Genomic DNA, 15,979 nt, shown 5'->3' on the forward strand with positions numbered 1-15,979 from the left:
TAATGTTATTAAAATTCCCAAGTATAAAAGCTAGTTATATATATATATATATATATATGCTGCTAAGTCACTTCAGTTGTGTCCGACTCTGTCGTGTCCGACTCTGTGTGACCCCATAGACGCAGCCCACCAGGCTCCCCCGTTCCTGGGATTCTCCAGAAAAGAACACTGGAGTGGGTTGCCATTTCCTTCTCCATTTCCTTCTCCTTATATATATATCTCTCTATATATATTTTTAAGTCATGTTTAAGGAATAGAAATATATGAACTGGGTATTTTTTCCTCTATCCTCTTTTGCCTGGAAAATCCCATGGACGGAGGAACCTGGTAGGCTGTAGTCCATGGGGTTGCTAGAGTCAGACACGACTGAGAGATTTCACTTTCACTTTTCACTTTCATGCATTGGAGAAGGAAATGGCAACCCACTCCAGTGTTCTTGCCTGGAGAATCTCAGGGACGGAGGAGCCTAGTGGGCTGCCATCTATGGAGTCGCACAGAGTCAGACACAATTGAAGTGACTTAGCAGCAGCAGCAGCATACTCTTATTTTGAATCTTAAATTTTTATTTTGGACCAAGATGTAAAAGAAATAATGCACCTTCTATATTCTATTTAATAATCTTAATTTCCGGAATTGAAACCTGAGTTTTATCACACTTATAGTTTCAACCTTTTTTCATTCCACTATCTGGAAAAACAACTCCAAATGATATAGAAAAAATATAGAGATCAGAAAATAAAACTTAGGGGAGTAATGCTTGTATCTGGAAATTATACCAATCTTGCCTACCAAAACACTTTCAAAACATACAAAAGGCACACCAATTAATTTATCTACAGATATTTCAGATTATTACTTATGCATTATTTACCACTGTTTTATACATATCTTTGCTGAAATTTAAATTCTGAGTTAAAATATTACTTAAATGAAATAGTGTCTCAAGCATTTTACCTGGCTCACAGTTTTTCTCATCTTCTCCATATTTACAGTCTTCATGGCCATCACATTTCCATTTTGCTAAAATACACTGACCATTGGAACACTGGAACTGATCTTTGGAACAACTTGTTTCACAATTTCTCTGACAAAAACAACACAAACATAATGAAAATTTAAATTTTAGATAAATGTCTTCAACCTCAAAAAACACATACAAGAATCTCAGATGGTCACACTTAAGCTCATCACTATAAAACATTATAATCATTTTCCAGTTTCATTTGTCTCTATTAGTCATAATAAAACAGAGAAATATAAAAAGAACATAAATCCCATGGCTTCATCAAGTAATTAAGTTGCTCTGAGTGGATCATATTCCAGACAGACAGTTATGGGGTAATATAATTTTAATAGTTATAAATGACAATGAGAAATGTCAATAACCTCAGATATGCAGATGAAACCACCCTTATTGCAGAAAGTGAAGAGGAACCAGAGAACCTCTTGATGAAGATGAAAGAGAAGGTTGAAAAAGCTGGTTTAAAACTCAACATTCAAAAATGAAGATCATGGCATCCAGTCCCACCACTTAATGAAAATAGATGGGGAAACAATGGAAAGAATGATAGACTTTATTTTCTTGGGGTCCAAAATCACTGCAGATGGTGACTGCAGCCATGAAATTAAAAGACATATGCTCCTTGGAAGAAAAGCTATGACCAACCTAGACAGCATAGTAAAAAGCAGAGACATTACTTTGCCAACAAAAGTTTGTCTTGTCAAAGCTATGGTTTTTCCAGTAGTCATGTATGGATGTGAGAGTTGGACCATAAAGAAAGCTAAGTGCTAAAGAATTGATGCTTTAGAACTGTGATGCTGGAGAAGACTATTGAGAGTCCCTTGGACTCCAAGGAGATCCAACCAGTCAATCCTAAAGGAAATCAATGTCGACTATTCATTGGAAGCACAGATGCCGAAGCTCCAATACTTTGATGCGAAGAACTGACTCATTGGAAAAGACCCTGACACTGGGAAAGATTGAAGGCAGGAGGAGAAAGGGACAACAGAGGATGAGACAGTTGGATGGCATCACCAACTCAATGGACATGAGTTTGAGCAAGCTCTGGGAGCTGGTGATTGACAGGGAAGCCTGGCATGCTGCAGACCATGGGGTCACAAAGAGTTCGACATGACCAAGTGACTGAACTGAAGTGACAATGATGATTGTGGGGAAATAAAAAGGCTAACAAATATTTCTAATCAGTATAGCCAGTTCCTTGGGAATGGGGTGGAAAGATTAACGTGAAACAAGAAAAAAATCCTAGGGTAATTCTGTCTTGCAGCAACAAAACTTCCCCTTGTGTTATCTTTCCCCTTTCCCCACTTTTCTCCCTCTGTCCTTGTTCTTTTATACTTTGTTTGCTGTTCATATTCCTTTTCCATTCTTCTGATATTTGTTCTTAGAGAACTGTGAAATGAACTGTCAGAATTGTCATTTTTGGCTAGCTAGCATTCAGATTTTATTTGGAAATCAAACAAGATAGTAGTAATACCTTTGGGGGCCTTTCAGTTCTTTATATGAGATCAATGAAAGGGAAATTAGAAATTCACTTTCCTTGGGTCTGACCACTCTGGTTGAAATGGGATGCTCCAGTGAAATATCTTGCTGAAATTATATTTTTCTGTTGTTGAGCAATTTCTATTTTTTCCAAGATTTACTTGTCTGTTTTTTTTTTTTTCACAAAAGGTGCAGCACTCTTACAGCTTGTGAAAATTCCAGTGAATGAAACATATGAACTATTACTCCCTGCTTTTTCTCAGTTTCATCCCATGTAAGAAACAAGAGTTTATTTTGTGAATTCCTATAGTTTCCTCTTTGCTGATGACAGTTTAATTAGACTGCCTGCTGTATAACTGATTTTCTTCTTTCCTTCCCCCTTCTTTTCCCAAGTATTGAAGATTTACCATTTACTAGAGTTTCTTAAATAATAATGTTGGTAAAACTGGCTAAGTGTTACTCACTGTGATGTCAGACTCTTTGTGACTGCATGGACTGTAGCCTGTCAGGCTCCCCTGATTGTAGACTGTTAGGCTCCCCTGTCCATGGGATTTTCCAGGCAAGAATTCTGGAGTGGGTTGCCATTTCCTTCTCCAGGTGGTCTTCCGACCCAGGGATTGAACCTGAGTGTTCTGCAAGAGTTTCTTAAATAATAACATAAAGAAAAGGATCATTCCTCCCCGTATTTAGTAAATTCAGTTCAGTTCAGTTCAGTCACTCAGTCGTGTCCGACTCTTTGCGACCCCATGAATCACAGCACGCCAGGTCTCTCTGTCCATCACCAACTCCAGGAGTCTACCCAAATCCACGTCCATCGAGTCGGTGATGCCATCCAGCTGGCTCATCCTCTGTTGTCCCCTTCTCCTCCTGCCCCCAATCCTTCCCAGCATTAGGGTCTTTTCCAGTGAGTCAACTCTTCACATGAGATGGCCAAAGTATTGGAGTTTCAGCTTCAACATGAGCACCAGGACTGATCTCCTTTAGGATGGACTGGTTGGATCTTCTTACAGTCCAAGGGACTCTCAGGAGTCTTCTCCAACACCACAGTTCAAACCCATCAATTCTTTGGTGCTCAGCTTTATTCACAGTCCAACTCTCACATCCATACATGACCACTGTAAAAACCATAGCCTTGACTAGACAGACGTTTGTTGGCAAAGTAATGTCTCTGCTTTTAAATATGCTATCTAGATTGGTCATAACTTATCTTCCAAGGAGTAAGCATCTTTTAATTTCATGGCTGCAGTCACCATCTGCAGTGATTTTTGAGCCCCCCAAAATAAAGTCTGACACTGTTTCCACTGTTTCCCCATCCTTTTCCCATGAAGTGATGGGACCATGTAAACTCATGGACTAATAGAAGTCCAGCATTTTAACCAACAATTTCAATAAAATATACTGTCAAAATAAATGATTGTGCTTTAAAAACATGAGTTCATAAGGGTTTTAACAAAGACTTCACAGAGGAATTTTAAACAGAATGAAACTAAGAAAAGATTTTTCACGCATAAGAATAAATAGAAATGTGATGTATCCAAGGGGTGAGCTATGTAATGGTGAATGACATTGGAAAAATAGAACTGGTCATGAGGAAGAAATTTCAGATTTTGTTCACCACTTTCCTTTTCCATGTCCATTACTGTACCTGGGACACATTTAATAAGTAAGTATTCCATTAAAATTTGCTGAATAAATGATCAAATGAATGAAGTAGCAAATGTAGAAAATGAGGAATATATATTAAAATGTTATGTAATTTATGGCAACCTATTCCAGTATTCTTACCTGGAGAATTCTATGAACAGAGGAGCCTGGCGGGCTATAGTCCATAGAGTTACAAAGAGCCAGACATGACTAAAGCAACAGCATGTATGTACCCGCACGTATACACAGGATAGAAATAGTGTCTATGAATCAAGAATCTAATACCATGCCATGATTATAATAACTTCTCAGTATATTTTGTAGAATTAATTAATGTTTTTCTCAGCAATAGGGCTAATTCAAGTAAAAGAGCTCAATAATCAGTGACACTATTCTATTTGTATTGACAATAACACAGAAGGTAATATTTCTAGATACTATTTCTACCATCAGAAGAGTTTGATTTATAATATATTGCATACAGTTGATGCATGTGTCTATGTTTATATTTGTGGGGTTTTTAATCATCATCTTAGACATCTTAACACACAGAAAACAGAGAGAACAGAATAATAAAACCCATGTGCTCATCATACATATTTAACAATTATCCACACTTAGCTATTCATGTTTCACAAGACTCTCTCCCAGTTTATTTATATTTGAACTTTAACATAATGGCAATAGCTTCAGAAAATTAATAGTATCATGGTATTAATAGAAAAATTTTAAAGTTATTCCCAATCCACTTTAAAAATTTCCTAATTTTCTCAACTGTAAAAAAATACTGTTTGGTAAAAGAAAAATCTAAAAGAACCTATACATTGAATTTGATTTGAGTTTCTTTTAATGTATAACTCTTTTTTGAATGCTATTTACCACTTGGGAAAAACAGGTCATTTGCTTTATAGAATGTCTCACATTTTGAATCTGGCTAAGTAAATACTAATAAATTACTTAGAAACCTCCAAAGTAACAATTGAGCTTTTTATTTAAATATTATTATCAACATATATATTTGTATACATTATTATATTTCAATACATTACAGTCATTTTTTTTTTCCTAAGGCTCAAATTGTCCCTTTTGTATGTAGAAAATTCTGCAGTTTTGCTCCTATGTATTTTGGACACTATCCCAATAGTCATGTTTTCTGGCTTGACAAGATGTTAGTGGCTCATTTTGTCAATTTCCATTCACAGATCTAGAATTAAACGTTTCTCAAAGGAGTTTTGATTCTGTTAATTGGGTAATGTAGTTAGAGGTCATGATATGAATGCTAGAGACAGTCTTTAAAGCTGGGATGTTATTGGTTTTAGGATTTTTCAATGGCAGAGATAAAAACATATATTTTAAAAAAGAGAAAAATAAATCAAGATCTCAAGCTGATACTTTTGAATTTAATTACAGGGTTTTTATTTACTTGCATTTTTTCTACATTCATATCTCCTTTATTTTATTTAAAAATTTTGAGTGTTAGTAATATTAAAATAATTTTGCATTGGAACTATTGTAGTCTCTAAGACATGGATTTCAAATTAGCAAAACTAATGTTATTTAAAAAACACATGCATGAATATAATTTAAGGTTTTTTGCATTTCTTTTTGTCCTTACAATATGTTATACTGGACACAGAGGTCAAATATATTTTAAGTTCATTTTAAATAGTTCTTCTCTGTGTTTGCCACTAACCTGATACACAATTATGTTGATCCAAGTTTTTGGTTTCTTTATTGTTTTGGCTGGATTTTAACAAACTAATTCAGTTAACATTCATACAAAAAGTAATCCTTACAAATTTTCTCTTTTGTTCACAGTATAAGAATATCCTGTATGTAATTATGCTTTCTAGCCATCTGTTCAGCTCACTTTTTTGTTTGTTGACAATGCAACCCATCATTCTAGATTTTAGAAAGGAAACAGAAATCAACTGCCTATAATGTTAGCCACTTAATTACATATAGACAGTATCAAAAGCCTGTAAATGTAGAGAAAGACTACCTTTAAGAGAGTTAATTTGATTCTCTAGTGATATTAGCATAAAAATATCTGGATAGTGGAGATATATTCAGCCAGCAAGAACTGCATCCACTAACTTATAGCATGAGAGAAATAGCATGGATAAGGATGTCTACTTTCACATGAATAGCATTTTGAAAAAAGAAGTGTTTAATTTTGTTTATGTGTGTTGGACATCTAGTGAAAAACATGCAAGATGAAATCACAAGCCTTCAGTAATATATCCCCATCTTTTGATGTTTCACAATTACATGATGCTGATGGAACATATTAAAAGAAAAAACATTTTAATGGTATGGATGAATTTATATGAAATATATTTTCCTGACTGTGAAACATTTAATAAAAATTTTGAAAAAATATAGATACTAAGTAAATATGTAGCTGGGCATTGTAAGACTTTAACTTCTCTGTGGATTTTTAAAAATTTTGTTGGACTTGTTTTGTGACTAGCCCAATGAACTGGAGTAATATTTTTCACCTTCTCCTAAGAGACATTTGCAGCCTCAAGTTTTAAGGTTTCAGACCTTCAGGTGAGAAATAAAGTGCATTAGGTTCCAAAATCTAGACTTGTACGTGATTACGGGGACTTTTCCAAAATAGTGAGAGAATGGAGAAGAATTGTCCAATCTGGATAAGACTCCCTGAAGGTTGGGGAATATCTAGTTTGTGTGGGTTCTATAACTAGTAGAGACCTTCAGGGTCTTCTGAAGAGGCAGGTAATCAGTGGATACTTAAGGAAGCTGAACTTAAAACACAGGAATCTCCAGAGCACCTGGGAAGATTCTCCCCAAGTCTATAGTCAGTGGGAGACCCTTTTTGAGGCTGAGTACATATTTGTGTCAATCAGAGTAGCAGAAGTCTAGGCAGTCACTGTGTGTCAGGAGGAGCCATGGGCCACTGAGGACCGGAGACCTCACTTTCCCTTCTGTGGCTGGACTTGATTGTATAATTGCTGCATTCCTGACAGCAACATGAAAAATCACTAACTGAGAAGACCGTGTAAAGTGGCTACTACTGTGTGTCATGTATTATTTTTTAAAGCATCATGGAGTAATTACTATCTGAAACCCCAACACATAGATGCATAAATACTAAATTTTGTGAAGGTTTATATAATGTTAGCACAACCTGAGATTACAGAGAAATTCTAAATTTCTTCACTTAACTGTGCGTACATAGAACTTATTATAAATGGATTGTGAGTCATCCTCTAAGCAAAGCTAAATCTGCGGTTTCATAAAAATTGATGACCCACATCTAACTCTGTAAGACTATATCTACTGAAGAAGGAGTCTGGGGAGAAGAAACTGTTTAAAATGCATAAAAATATTAGTCCTGACTATAAATACTGCAGCAAATTTATGAACAAATTCACAGATGGCAAAGGCATCAGCTACAGGGAATAGGGTTTCCAAACATCTTATTCCCAATCCAGCCATTCACTACTTGAGGTAAAACAGACTATAAAATTAACTGTCAATAGCAGCACAAGAGCTATTCCCTGTGCTGGATGTGTGCAGCACAGTGCAGAGATATAATACATATCTCAGTCAGAAGCAAAGTGCCTTCAGAACTGTCCCTGTCACACTCCTCGAATGGAATAATAATTATGAATGCAATTTTAAGGAATCACTTTATTTTTTATTTAATTTCTCAAAAATGCCTACCTCATCCGAGCCATCTGCACAATCAAAATCTCCATCACACCAAAACCTTGAAGAAACACAGTCCCCATTGGCACAGAGAAAATCTTTCAGTGTACAGGTCTGTGGCTCTGGGGACAGAAAAATAGCACAAGGTTATTCTATCACATGCAACTTCATTCTAAAATTTATATGACATACCACATGAGGTAGCATGAAGAAAAAAGAAGTTAGCCAGGCAGAATCAATAAATTGTTTATTAAAAAAAAGAGAGGAATATTTCATGAAGCATCTGTGGTATATAATATAATGATTTTTCAAATTTATTTTTAAAGTCAGGAATAGAAAGTGGCATTAGAGACAAATTGAAAAAAATGCAAAAGATAAATAGCCTCCTGTTTAATGAAAATCCAGTAGCAAAGTAAAAGAAAAGGCATAAAAATCTACATATTAAAGTAAAACAACAATTTTTCCAATGAAATTCTAAATCATATTATGCATTTACTTAAAGGATGTAAGACATTTTGTTACTCCCTATGGGTACACAGGACTGCTTATTAACTGAAGAGTCTAAACTGTTTCATGACTTTTTATTATGTATTCTAATGACTTTCTAATTCTTCAGTTCTGTCCCTGAAAAATTCAGAGCTCCTAGAACTAAAAGGATATGTGAGGATAGTATTGGACATGATTGGGTGGGTAAAGGCTGAAGAGGCTGAAGGAGATTTTTTTTTGAAAACTGCCTATTTATTTATGCAGTTGTTTCCTTATGCCTTACCTCATTTACCGGCCATTTCAGATAATTTGCTGTTAATTTAATTATGCTTCACCACATTCCATATAGGACCTAACCCAAATATTGTAACTTGTTATTTGGCTCAACTCCTATGTGGGATATGTTTCATCTGGACAATGAGGTAGGAGTGTAGAAATTTGTCCCTAACAAGTAATCAGTATAACTGCTGACTGTCACCTCTTGCTTGGCTTTGATTCTCTAAACAGAGAATAAACTATGGAAAATTCTGAAAGAGATGGGAAACCAGACCACCTAACCTGCCTCTTGAGAAATCTGTATGCAGGTCAGGAAGCAACAGTTAGAACTGGACATGGAACAACACACTGGTTCCAAATAGGAAAAGGAGTACGTCAAGGATGTATATTGTCACCCTGCTTATTTAACTTCTATGCAGAGTACATCATGAGAAACGCTGGAGTGGAAGAAACACAAGCTGGAATCAAGATTGCCAGGAGAAATATCAATAACCTCAGATATGCAGATGACACCACCCTTATGGCAGAAAGTGAAGAGGAGCTAAAAAGCCTCTTGATGAAAGTGAAAGAGGAGAGTGAAAAAGTTGGCTTAAAGCTCAACATTCAGAAAACTAAGATCATGGCATCTGGTCCCATCACTTCATGGGAAATAGATGGGGAAACAGTGGAAACAGTGTCAGACTTTATTTTTTTGGGCTCCAAAATCACTGCAGATGATGACTGCAGCCATGAAATTAAAAGACACTTACTCCTTGAAAGAAAAGTTATGACCAATCTAGATAGTATATTCAAAAGCAGAGACATTACTTTGTCCACTAAGGTCTGCCTAGTCAAGGCTATGGTTTTTCCTGTGGTCATGTATGGATGTGAGAGTTGGACTGTGAAGAAGGCTGAGCGCCAAATAATTCATGCTTTTGAACTGTGGTGTTGGAGAAGACTCTTGAGAATCCCTTGGACTGCAAGGAGTTTCAACCAGTCCATTCTGAAGGAGATCAACCTTGGGATTTCTTTGGAAGGAATGATGCTAAAGCTGAAACTCCAGTACTTTGGGACACCTCATGCGAAGAGTTGACTCATTGGAAAAGACTCTGATGCTGGGAGAGATTGGGGGCAGGAGGAGAAGGGGATGACCCAGGATGAGACGGCTGAATGGCATCACAGACTCAATGGACGTGAGTCTGAGTGAACTCCGGGAGTTGGTGATGGACAGGGAGGCCTGGCGTACTGCGATTCATAGGATGGCAGAGTCAGACACCACTGAGCGACTGAACTGAACTGAAACAGAACTGATGTCTGGCATGATGAGAGACCCTCATTCCCCCTCTCATTAACTGTATTTACAACTGTCTGTCTCACACACAATAATATTCTTGTTCAGCTAAAACAGAAATAGCAACAGAAATAAAATTTAAAGAATATTCATATGAAGCATAATTTCTACATAAAGATTGTGCATAATTCAGCCTGTATTTAAATATTGCTCTATACAATCACTCAGGTTCTCGCTATAGTGTGACATCTAAATGTTTAATATCATGAAGGCTCTTACATTTCTATATGAATATCTCTTCTGAAAACACTGGAAGAATTTTGAAAAAATGTGATATGTATCGAACATTTTGTTCTGCTCTGGGACTTTATTTTAAAAGTGTGAACTTATGGCTATGAATAAGATAAGATGCTTATCAATAGAATGAAAAAGAGCCACTAAGTGGAGGGTCTCCCTCATTTTTAAATACTCCTTTGTTTAGACAGCATGACAAGAACAGTTTCTCTTTTTGTCTTTGTACTATATTCATACATATGACACTTTAATTTTAAAAACAACTTAATTAATAGTAATATTGATAGCTATAACAAAAATTTTAAAAATACCAGCTACTGAGTGTTCATTGGAAGGACTGATGATGAACCTGAAACTCCAATACTTTGGCCACTTGATGCAAAGAGCTGACTCATTTGAAAAGACCCTGATGCTGGGAAAGATTAAGGACAGGAGGAGAAGGGGACGACAGAGGACGAGATGGTTGGATGGCATCACTGACTTGATGGACATGAGTTTGGGTAAACTCCGGGAGCTGGTTATGGACAGGGAGGCTTGGTGTGCTGAGGTCCATGGGGTCACAAAGAGTGAGACATGACTGAACGACTGCACTGCACTGAACTGAACCAGCTACCGATATTTTGTTTGCTGTTAGGCAGTAGGTGAAGATAATGCCAAGTAATTAAATTAGCTCATCAGTTAATGTTAACAATTCTGTAAGATAGGTGGGTTTCTCTGGTGGTTCAGACGGTAAAGAATCTACCTGCAATGAAGGAGACCCGGGTTCGATCCCAAGGTCAGGAAGATCCCCTGGAGGAGGGAATGACATAAGGTAGATGCTATTGTTGGACCCTTTTTCAGATGAGTAAATTGAAGCAGAGAGAGGAAAAAAACTTACCCCAAATCACCCAGCAGGTAAAAGAGCTAGTATTAAACTTGAATCTAGATAACCTGACACTGGGATCTGTATTTTTACTGCGAAGCCATATCATTGCCTTCCTTACTGAGGAAGTAATAAGTGTTCACATATTACAGGGATTGACATTAAAGCCCTTGAAAAATCAAGTTAATTGTCTAAGGCACACAGCTAGCAATGTCTATTTTACTTTACAGTAATGATAAAAGAAAACCCTTTTTCTCTTTATATCCGCCCGTGCTGAATCTCTTTCACTTTCCTTGCATTTGCAGACACACGTATTTTTTTCTCAAGGAAAATAAATTCTAGTAAAATAAATAAATGAATAAATAGATGCTTAATTTTTGAATAATGGTGAATAACATTGGATAATTTGCATTAAATACTAAACAGAGACAGTGCATTTAAAACATATTATATTTAGATATTTTAAAAACAGCAGTAAAATCTTTAATTTCATGATTTGGGGGTATTGAAACATGATAATTCTTCCTTTAATATTCTCATTTGCTTTTATTCTAATTAAGAACAAGTGTGTTTATCATATGCTAAACAGCAATGGGCTCACAGGCCTTTACATACTCTGCTCTGGGCAGGGCTGGATGTTGTTAGTTCAAGGTTATAAATAAAATTGCATAGCCAGTAGATCACAGTATTTGCCCAACAAATCCACAGAATACTTGATCTATAGAGACTTGCTTTAACATTTTTAATTATTCTGTTCCAATAGGGGAGTAAAGGAACTGAGAGACTTGCTTTAAAAAAGCGTTTTTCAGTACAAATGGAAATTCTGTATGTGCTACCATGTTTTTTAAAAAAAGTCTGAAATAATAATCCTGAGTTATTTATATATACACAAATGTCATCAAGGAATGGGGTAGCTAATGTGTTTCTAATTCTCATCTAAATGCCTTAGAAGCTTTTCCCATCAGTTCTCTCAAAAAGAAATTCTCTCTTGAAGAAAATGTAATTTTGTTATGAGAGAAGATCCTAAGTTATTGTATTCTCTTATCGTTTACTTTGCCATTAATCTTTTTGGGATAAAGTAAAGGATGAATTTTTAGAACTTCGCACGATAGCATTTTTCTTGCAAAAAAGAACCAAAAAATGACTATACCTGGAACATAACCCATTTGGAAATAAAATTTGAATGTGGCATTTTCCCTAATATTTCTAAAATGTTCTTCCTACATTGCCTTGGTCTGATATTACCTATTCCTGAGATCAAAGGAGATAGGGAATCCCATACATGAAGGATTAACCAGGTTTTTCATAAATCTCATCTAAAGCTAGACTGACAGCCAAGAAGCCTTTACAGAGCGTGTTTCAGAAGGCTGATCTGGATTATATAGTAAGGATACAAAATAGGGGCATCATATAAACTGGTCACTCCCTTTGATAGTAGTGAAGGCATAAACATCCTGCCTCGGAATTGAAAGGAGCTATAGGAGACGACTTCACAAAATCTAAGAAGCTATAGTCAGAAAATAAAAGCAACTTTCAAAGCCATAGAGTTAGTGGCAGAGAATAAAAGCTTCAAGACTCCAATTTCTCTACTCAGTATATTATCATAAACTCTTGGTGATAAGTTCACAAGTTATATCAGTGTGAGTGTGAGCATCTGAGGAGAATTCTTAGAATACAATTAGTATAACTGTCATGCTATACAAATAATCTTCTGATATAAATTCAGTGTGAAAGTACTAGAAATTCAAATAAGGCAGATGCAGCTTCTCGACATAAACCTCTATCTAGTTGATCAAATTATTTGGTACTTTAAAATCCATTGGAGTGCCAGTTACTTTTTAATAATGCAAAGTTATGAAATAATTTTATTTTGTACATCAATTACTTAGAAGGCAGACATACCATATATATTTGTTGGTGATGAAAATAGTACAGATGCTCAGATTATTAAAATATTTCCAAACCTTTGCTCCAGATTACTAAATGACTTCAATAACAATGAAATTTTCTTATTTTTAAGAGAAGAAACCATTGCTGAAGTAAAATGTCCCTGCTGAACACTTAACAAGGGAAATGATCATCATTAGATGATGAAATGACAATGGGCTAATTATCCTATGCAGATATAAAAAATTAGAAGGCATATTAAACTAAAACATAGCTGGCAGTTAATTGCTCTGCTGCTATTCCAACTCTTTCCATATCTATGCCTGGAATATTTCCAACTCAATTTAAAATGTTAATTCATTAAAAGAGATTCATAAACAAAGAAGCCCAAAAGCAAATTTTATAGTAAATTGCTAATATTATAAATATGTGTCAGGCACTGTGCCGGTCATGGGACATTGTCCTACTTCTTCAACCATCTCCAGATATTTAAATAGAAACACAGAAACATATGATAAATAAATAAATGAGACAATCAAATGTGAGTGAATTTTTTGGCATAATAGTATGTGAGCCTTTAAAAAAAATATCTTGCTGTTGTGTAAGACTGACTAACTATCTCTGGTATGTTTCACTACTTAATAAAGGCTAACAATAAATGACAAATGTGCATTAAAATGCATATCTTTGACTAATGACATTTAGAAAACATGCTACCACTGCCTTCTTGAGTATACTGTTGTCACCTATATATAACTATATATAAAATTATGAGATATATAATATGTAGTCATAATTACAATACATATGATATCATGTGTATATAATGATAATAGTTTTGTTGTAATTTTATACCTATTATTTTAATAGTTTCAATATATAATAAGACATTGGAAATATCTTAAAAGCATTTTAATACAGCAACAGTATTTTTTCCTAAGGCTGACTTCTACAGGACTAATCTCTTGGTGCTCCCTATAGATATATTGCATTTTTTTTATTCTTCAGAGACTCAGCTTCTGTCTATGTAGAACTGATGGCGTTTTCAGCTTAAATCTTCCCATTTTTCTGGCCTAGTCAAGATGGTACATTCAAACACCACTTGATGGCCTACAGCCCTTGCTCCTTACTCTCAAACATTCCTCCATGCTTCACATGCTAACTACTCTGACGTTTATCGTGTGTGCACCTTCTATTCTTCCATGCCACAACTACAATATGCTTCATTCTCGTTCACTGCCATCTTTTCTTGCCAAATTCATCAATATCGCTTGTCTTAGTAGGAACTAAAAGAGGTCCACACATAATTGGGTATTTTATACTGCAATACTTGATATTGCAGTCTATTCTCTTCCTTTTTCTTAAGGGCTCTGTGACTACAGTGATTTATCACTAAGTTTCCATGGTGACAAGCGAGATGCAATTGTTCCTTCTGCTAGCTCTCTTGCTTCAAAAGATGACTTTTAGGAGATGTCACCAAAATGATATTTGGCCACTTAGGAAACCCCAGGAGACTCAGAAACCAGCTATCTCAACTCTTCATTCCTCCCCTTCCTGTCTCATTAAAACAGCAACCTAACTTTTCACACCATTTAAATTACCACTTGAATAAAGGGCCTTCCAAGATGTGAGTCTCCATGTTGCCTTTCCACCTCCTTCTCTTGTTTTCAATATCCTTTAGTTACAGATGCTTCCTTTCAGATATATCATTTATAAAAGTGAAAGCCACTCAGCAGTGTCAGACTCTTTGCGACTCCATGGACTCTACAGTCCATGGAATTCTCCAGGCCCGAATACTAGAGTGGGTAGCCTTTCCATTCTCCAGGGTATCTTCCTAACCCAAGAATTGAACCCAAGTCTCCAGCACTGCAGGCAGTCTCTTTACCAGCTGTGCCACAAGCGAAGTCCAAGAATACTGGAGTGGGTAACCTATCTGTTCCCCAGCGGATCTCCCCGACCCAGGAATTGAACTAGGGTCTCCTGCATGCAGGTGGATTCTTTACCAATGGAGCTATCAGGGAAGCCAAAATAACATTGATAATTAACACTAAATTTTCCAAAACTAAGCTGAGTAGTTAATCTGTGTATTTAAGCTCTGAAATGAAATTAAAATAAATAAGAAGTACATGCATAATTGTTTCTTTTTTGAAATCACTCCTCTAGTCTTACCACCATTAGATCTTTATTTTAATCACTGGACAGAATCTAAGAACTGCTATATAATTTTCTTTTAATTAATGATTAAAGAAATCTAGAACAACCTAATAAATCTCTGCAATGTACTTTACCTTTCTAAAGAGTATAATCAGTTGGGAGATATTTATATGAAGATGGGGTAATAAAAGTTTCTATATTCAAAGTATTTCATAATCATAATTATCCAGAGATTTCATACTTAAGGTCCCTGATCCTCAAATACTGGTCAGACTAAGTTTTGAAAGTGACTCAAACCATTAGTTGATATTTTGCAAACTGAATATCCAAGTGGTTTATTAAGGCTGTGATTCCACTGATTGTATGCTTTTATATAATATATCCCAACACTTTAATGTAACAATTCCTATTTTGTCTCCTGTATCATGGGAAATGAATGCTCTAAGTCCAATGTATAAGAGTAGATATTATTGTTATCATAAAACTCTTTTGGGAAGTAGTAGAATGTTAATATTTAATAATAGATTTTGATTATTATCTTAGTTTGAACATGATTATACTGCCTTTTTGTTTAAACAGCAGTATAAGAAAGTGCTGGTAAGAAATACATTCAGAAATGAATGCTAGAAGATAGAGATACTGTCACAATTTTACATACTGTCATGCTTTTTACAAACTAAAATTGCTGGCTAATTAATGTTTTTTTAAACTTATTACATAAAAATGCAGAAGGCAGATGATGAAAATTGCTTTATTCTATTTTCAGAGAAAAGCATCCTGAATACATATGGTGTTCACCACTCCAGAGAGAATAAATGATATTTCACTGAAAGATGCTCATGGGTGAATTTGTAGTGTAAATGGATTTGAGACTGAAATAAAATGAATACCATCGGTTAAAGAATGATATGTTTTGTGTCTCCACATCATT

At 35.4% G+C, this 15,979-nt stretch overlaps 1 protein-coding gene across 1 annotated transcript in view; it reads right to left on the reverse strand.

Annotated features, from left to right (window-relative positions):
• The window catches only part of LRP1B (LDL receptor related protein 1B), a 2,198,408-nt gene that overhangs the window by 191,164 nt on the left and 1,991,265 nt on the right, over positions 1-15,979 (reverse strand). The window contains 2 exon segments of the mRNA XM_018062463.1: positions 955-1,084; positions 7,835-7,941. Coding sequence (XP_017917952.1) covers positions 955-1,084; positions 7,835-7,941 — 237 coding nt within the window.

The sequence above is a fragment of the Capra hircus genome, chromosome 2 (genome assembly GCF_001704415.2).
Source record: "Capra hircus breed San Clemente chromosome 2, ASM170441v1, whole genome shotgun sequence".
Taxonomy (NCBI): domain Eukaryota; kingdom Metazoa; phylum Chordata; class Mammalia; order Artiodactyla; family Bovidae; genus Capra; species Capra hircus.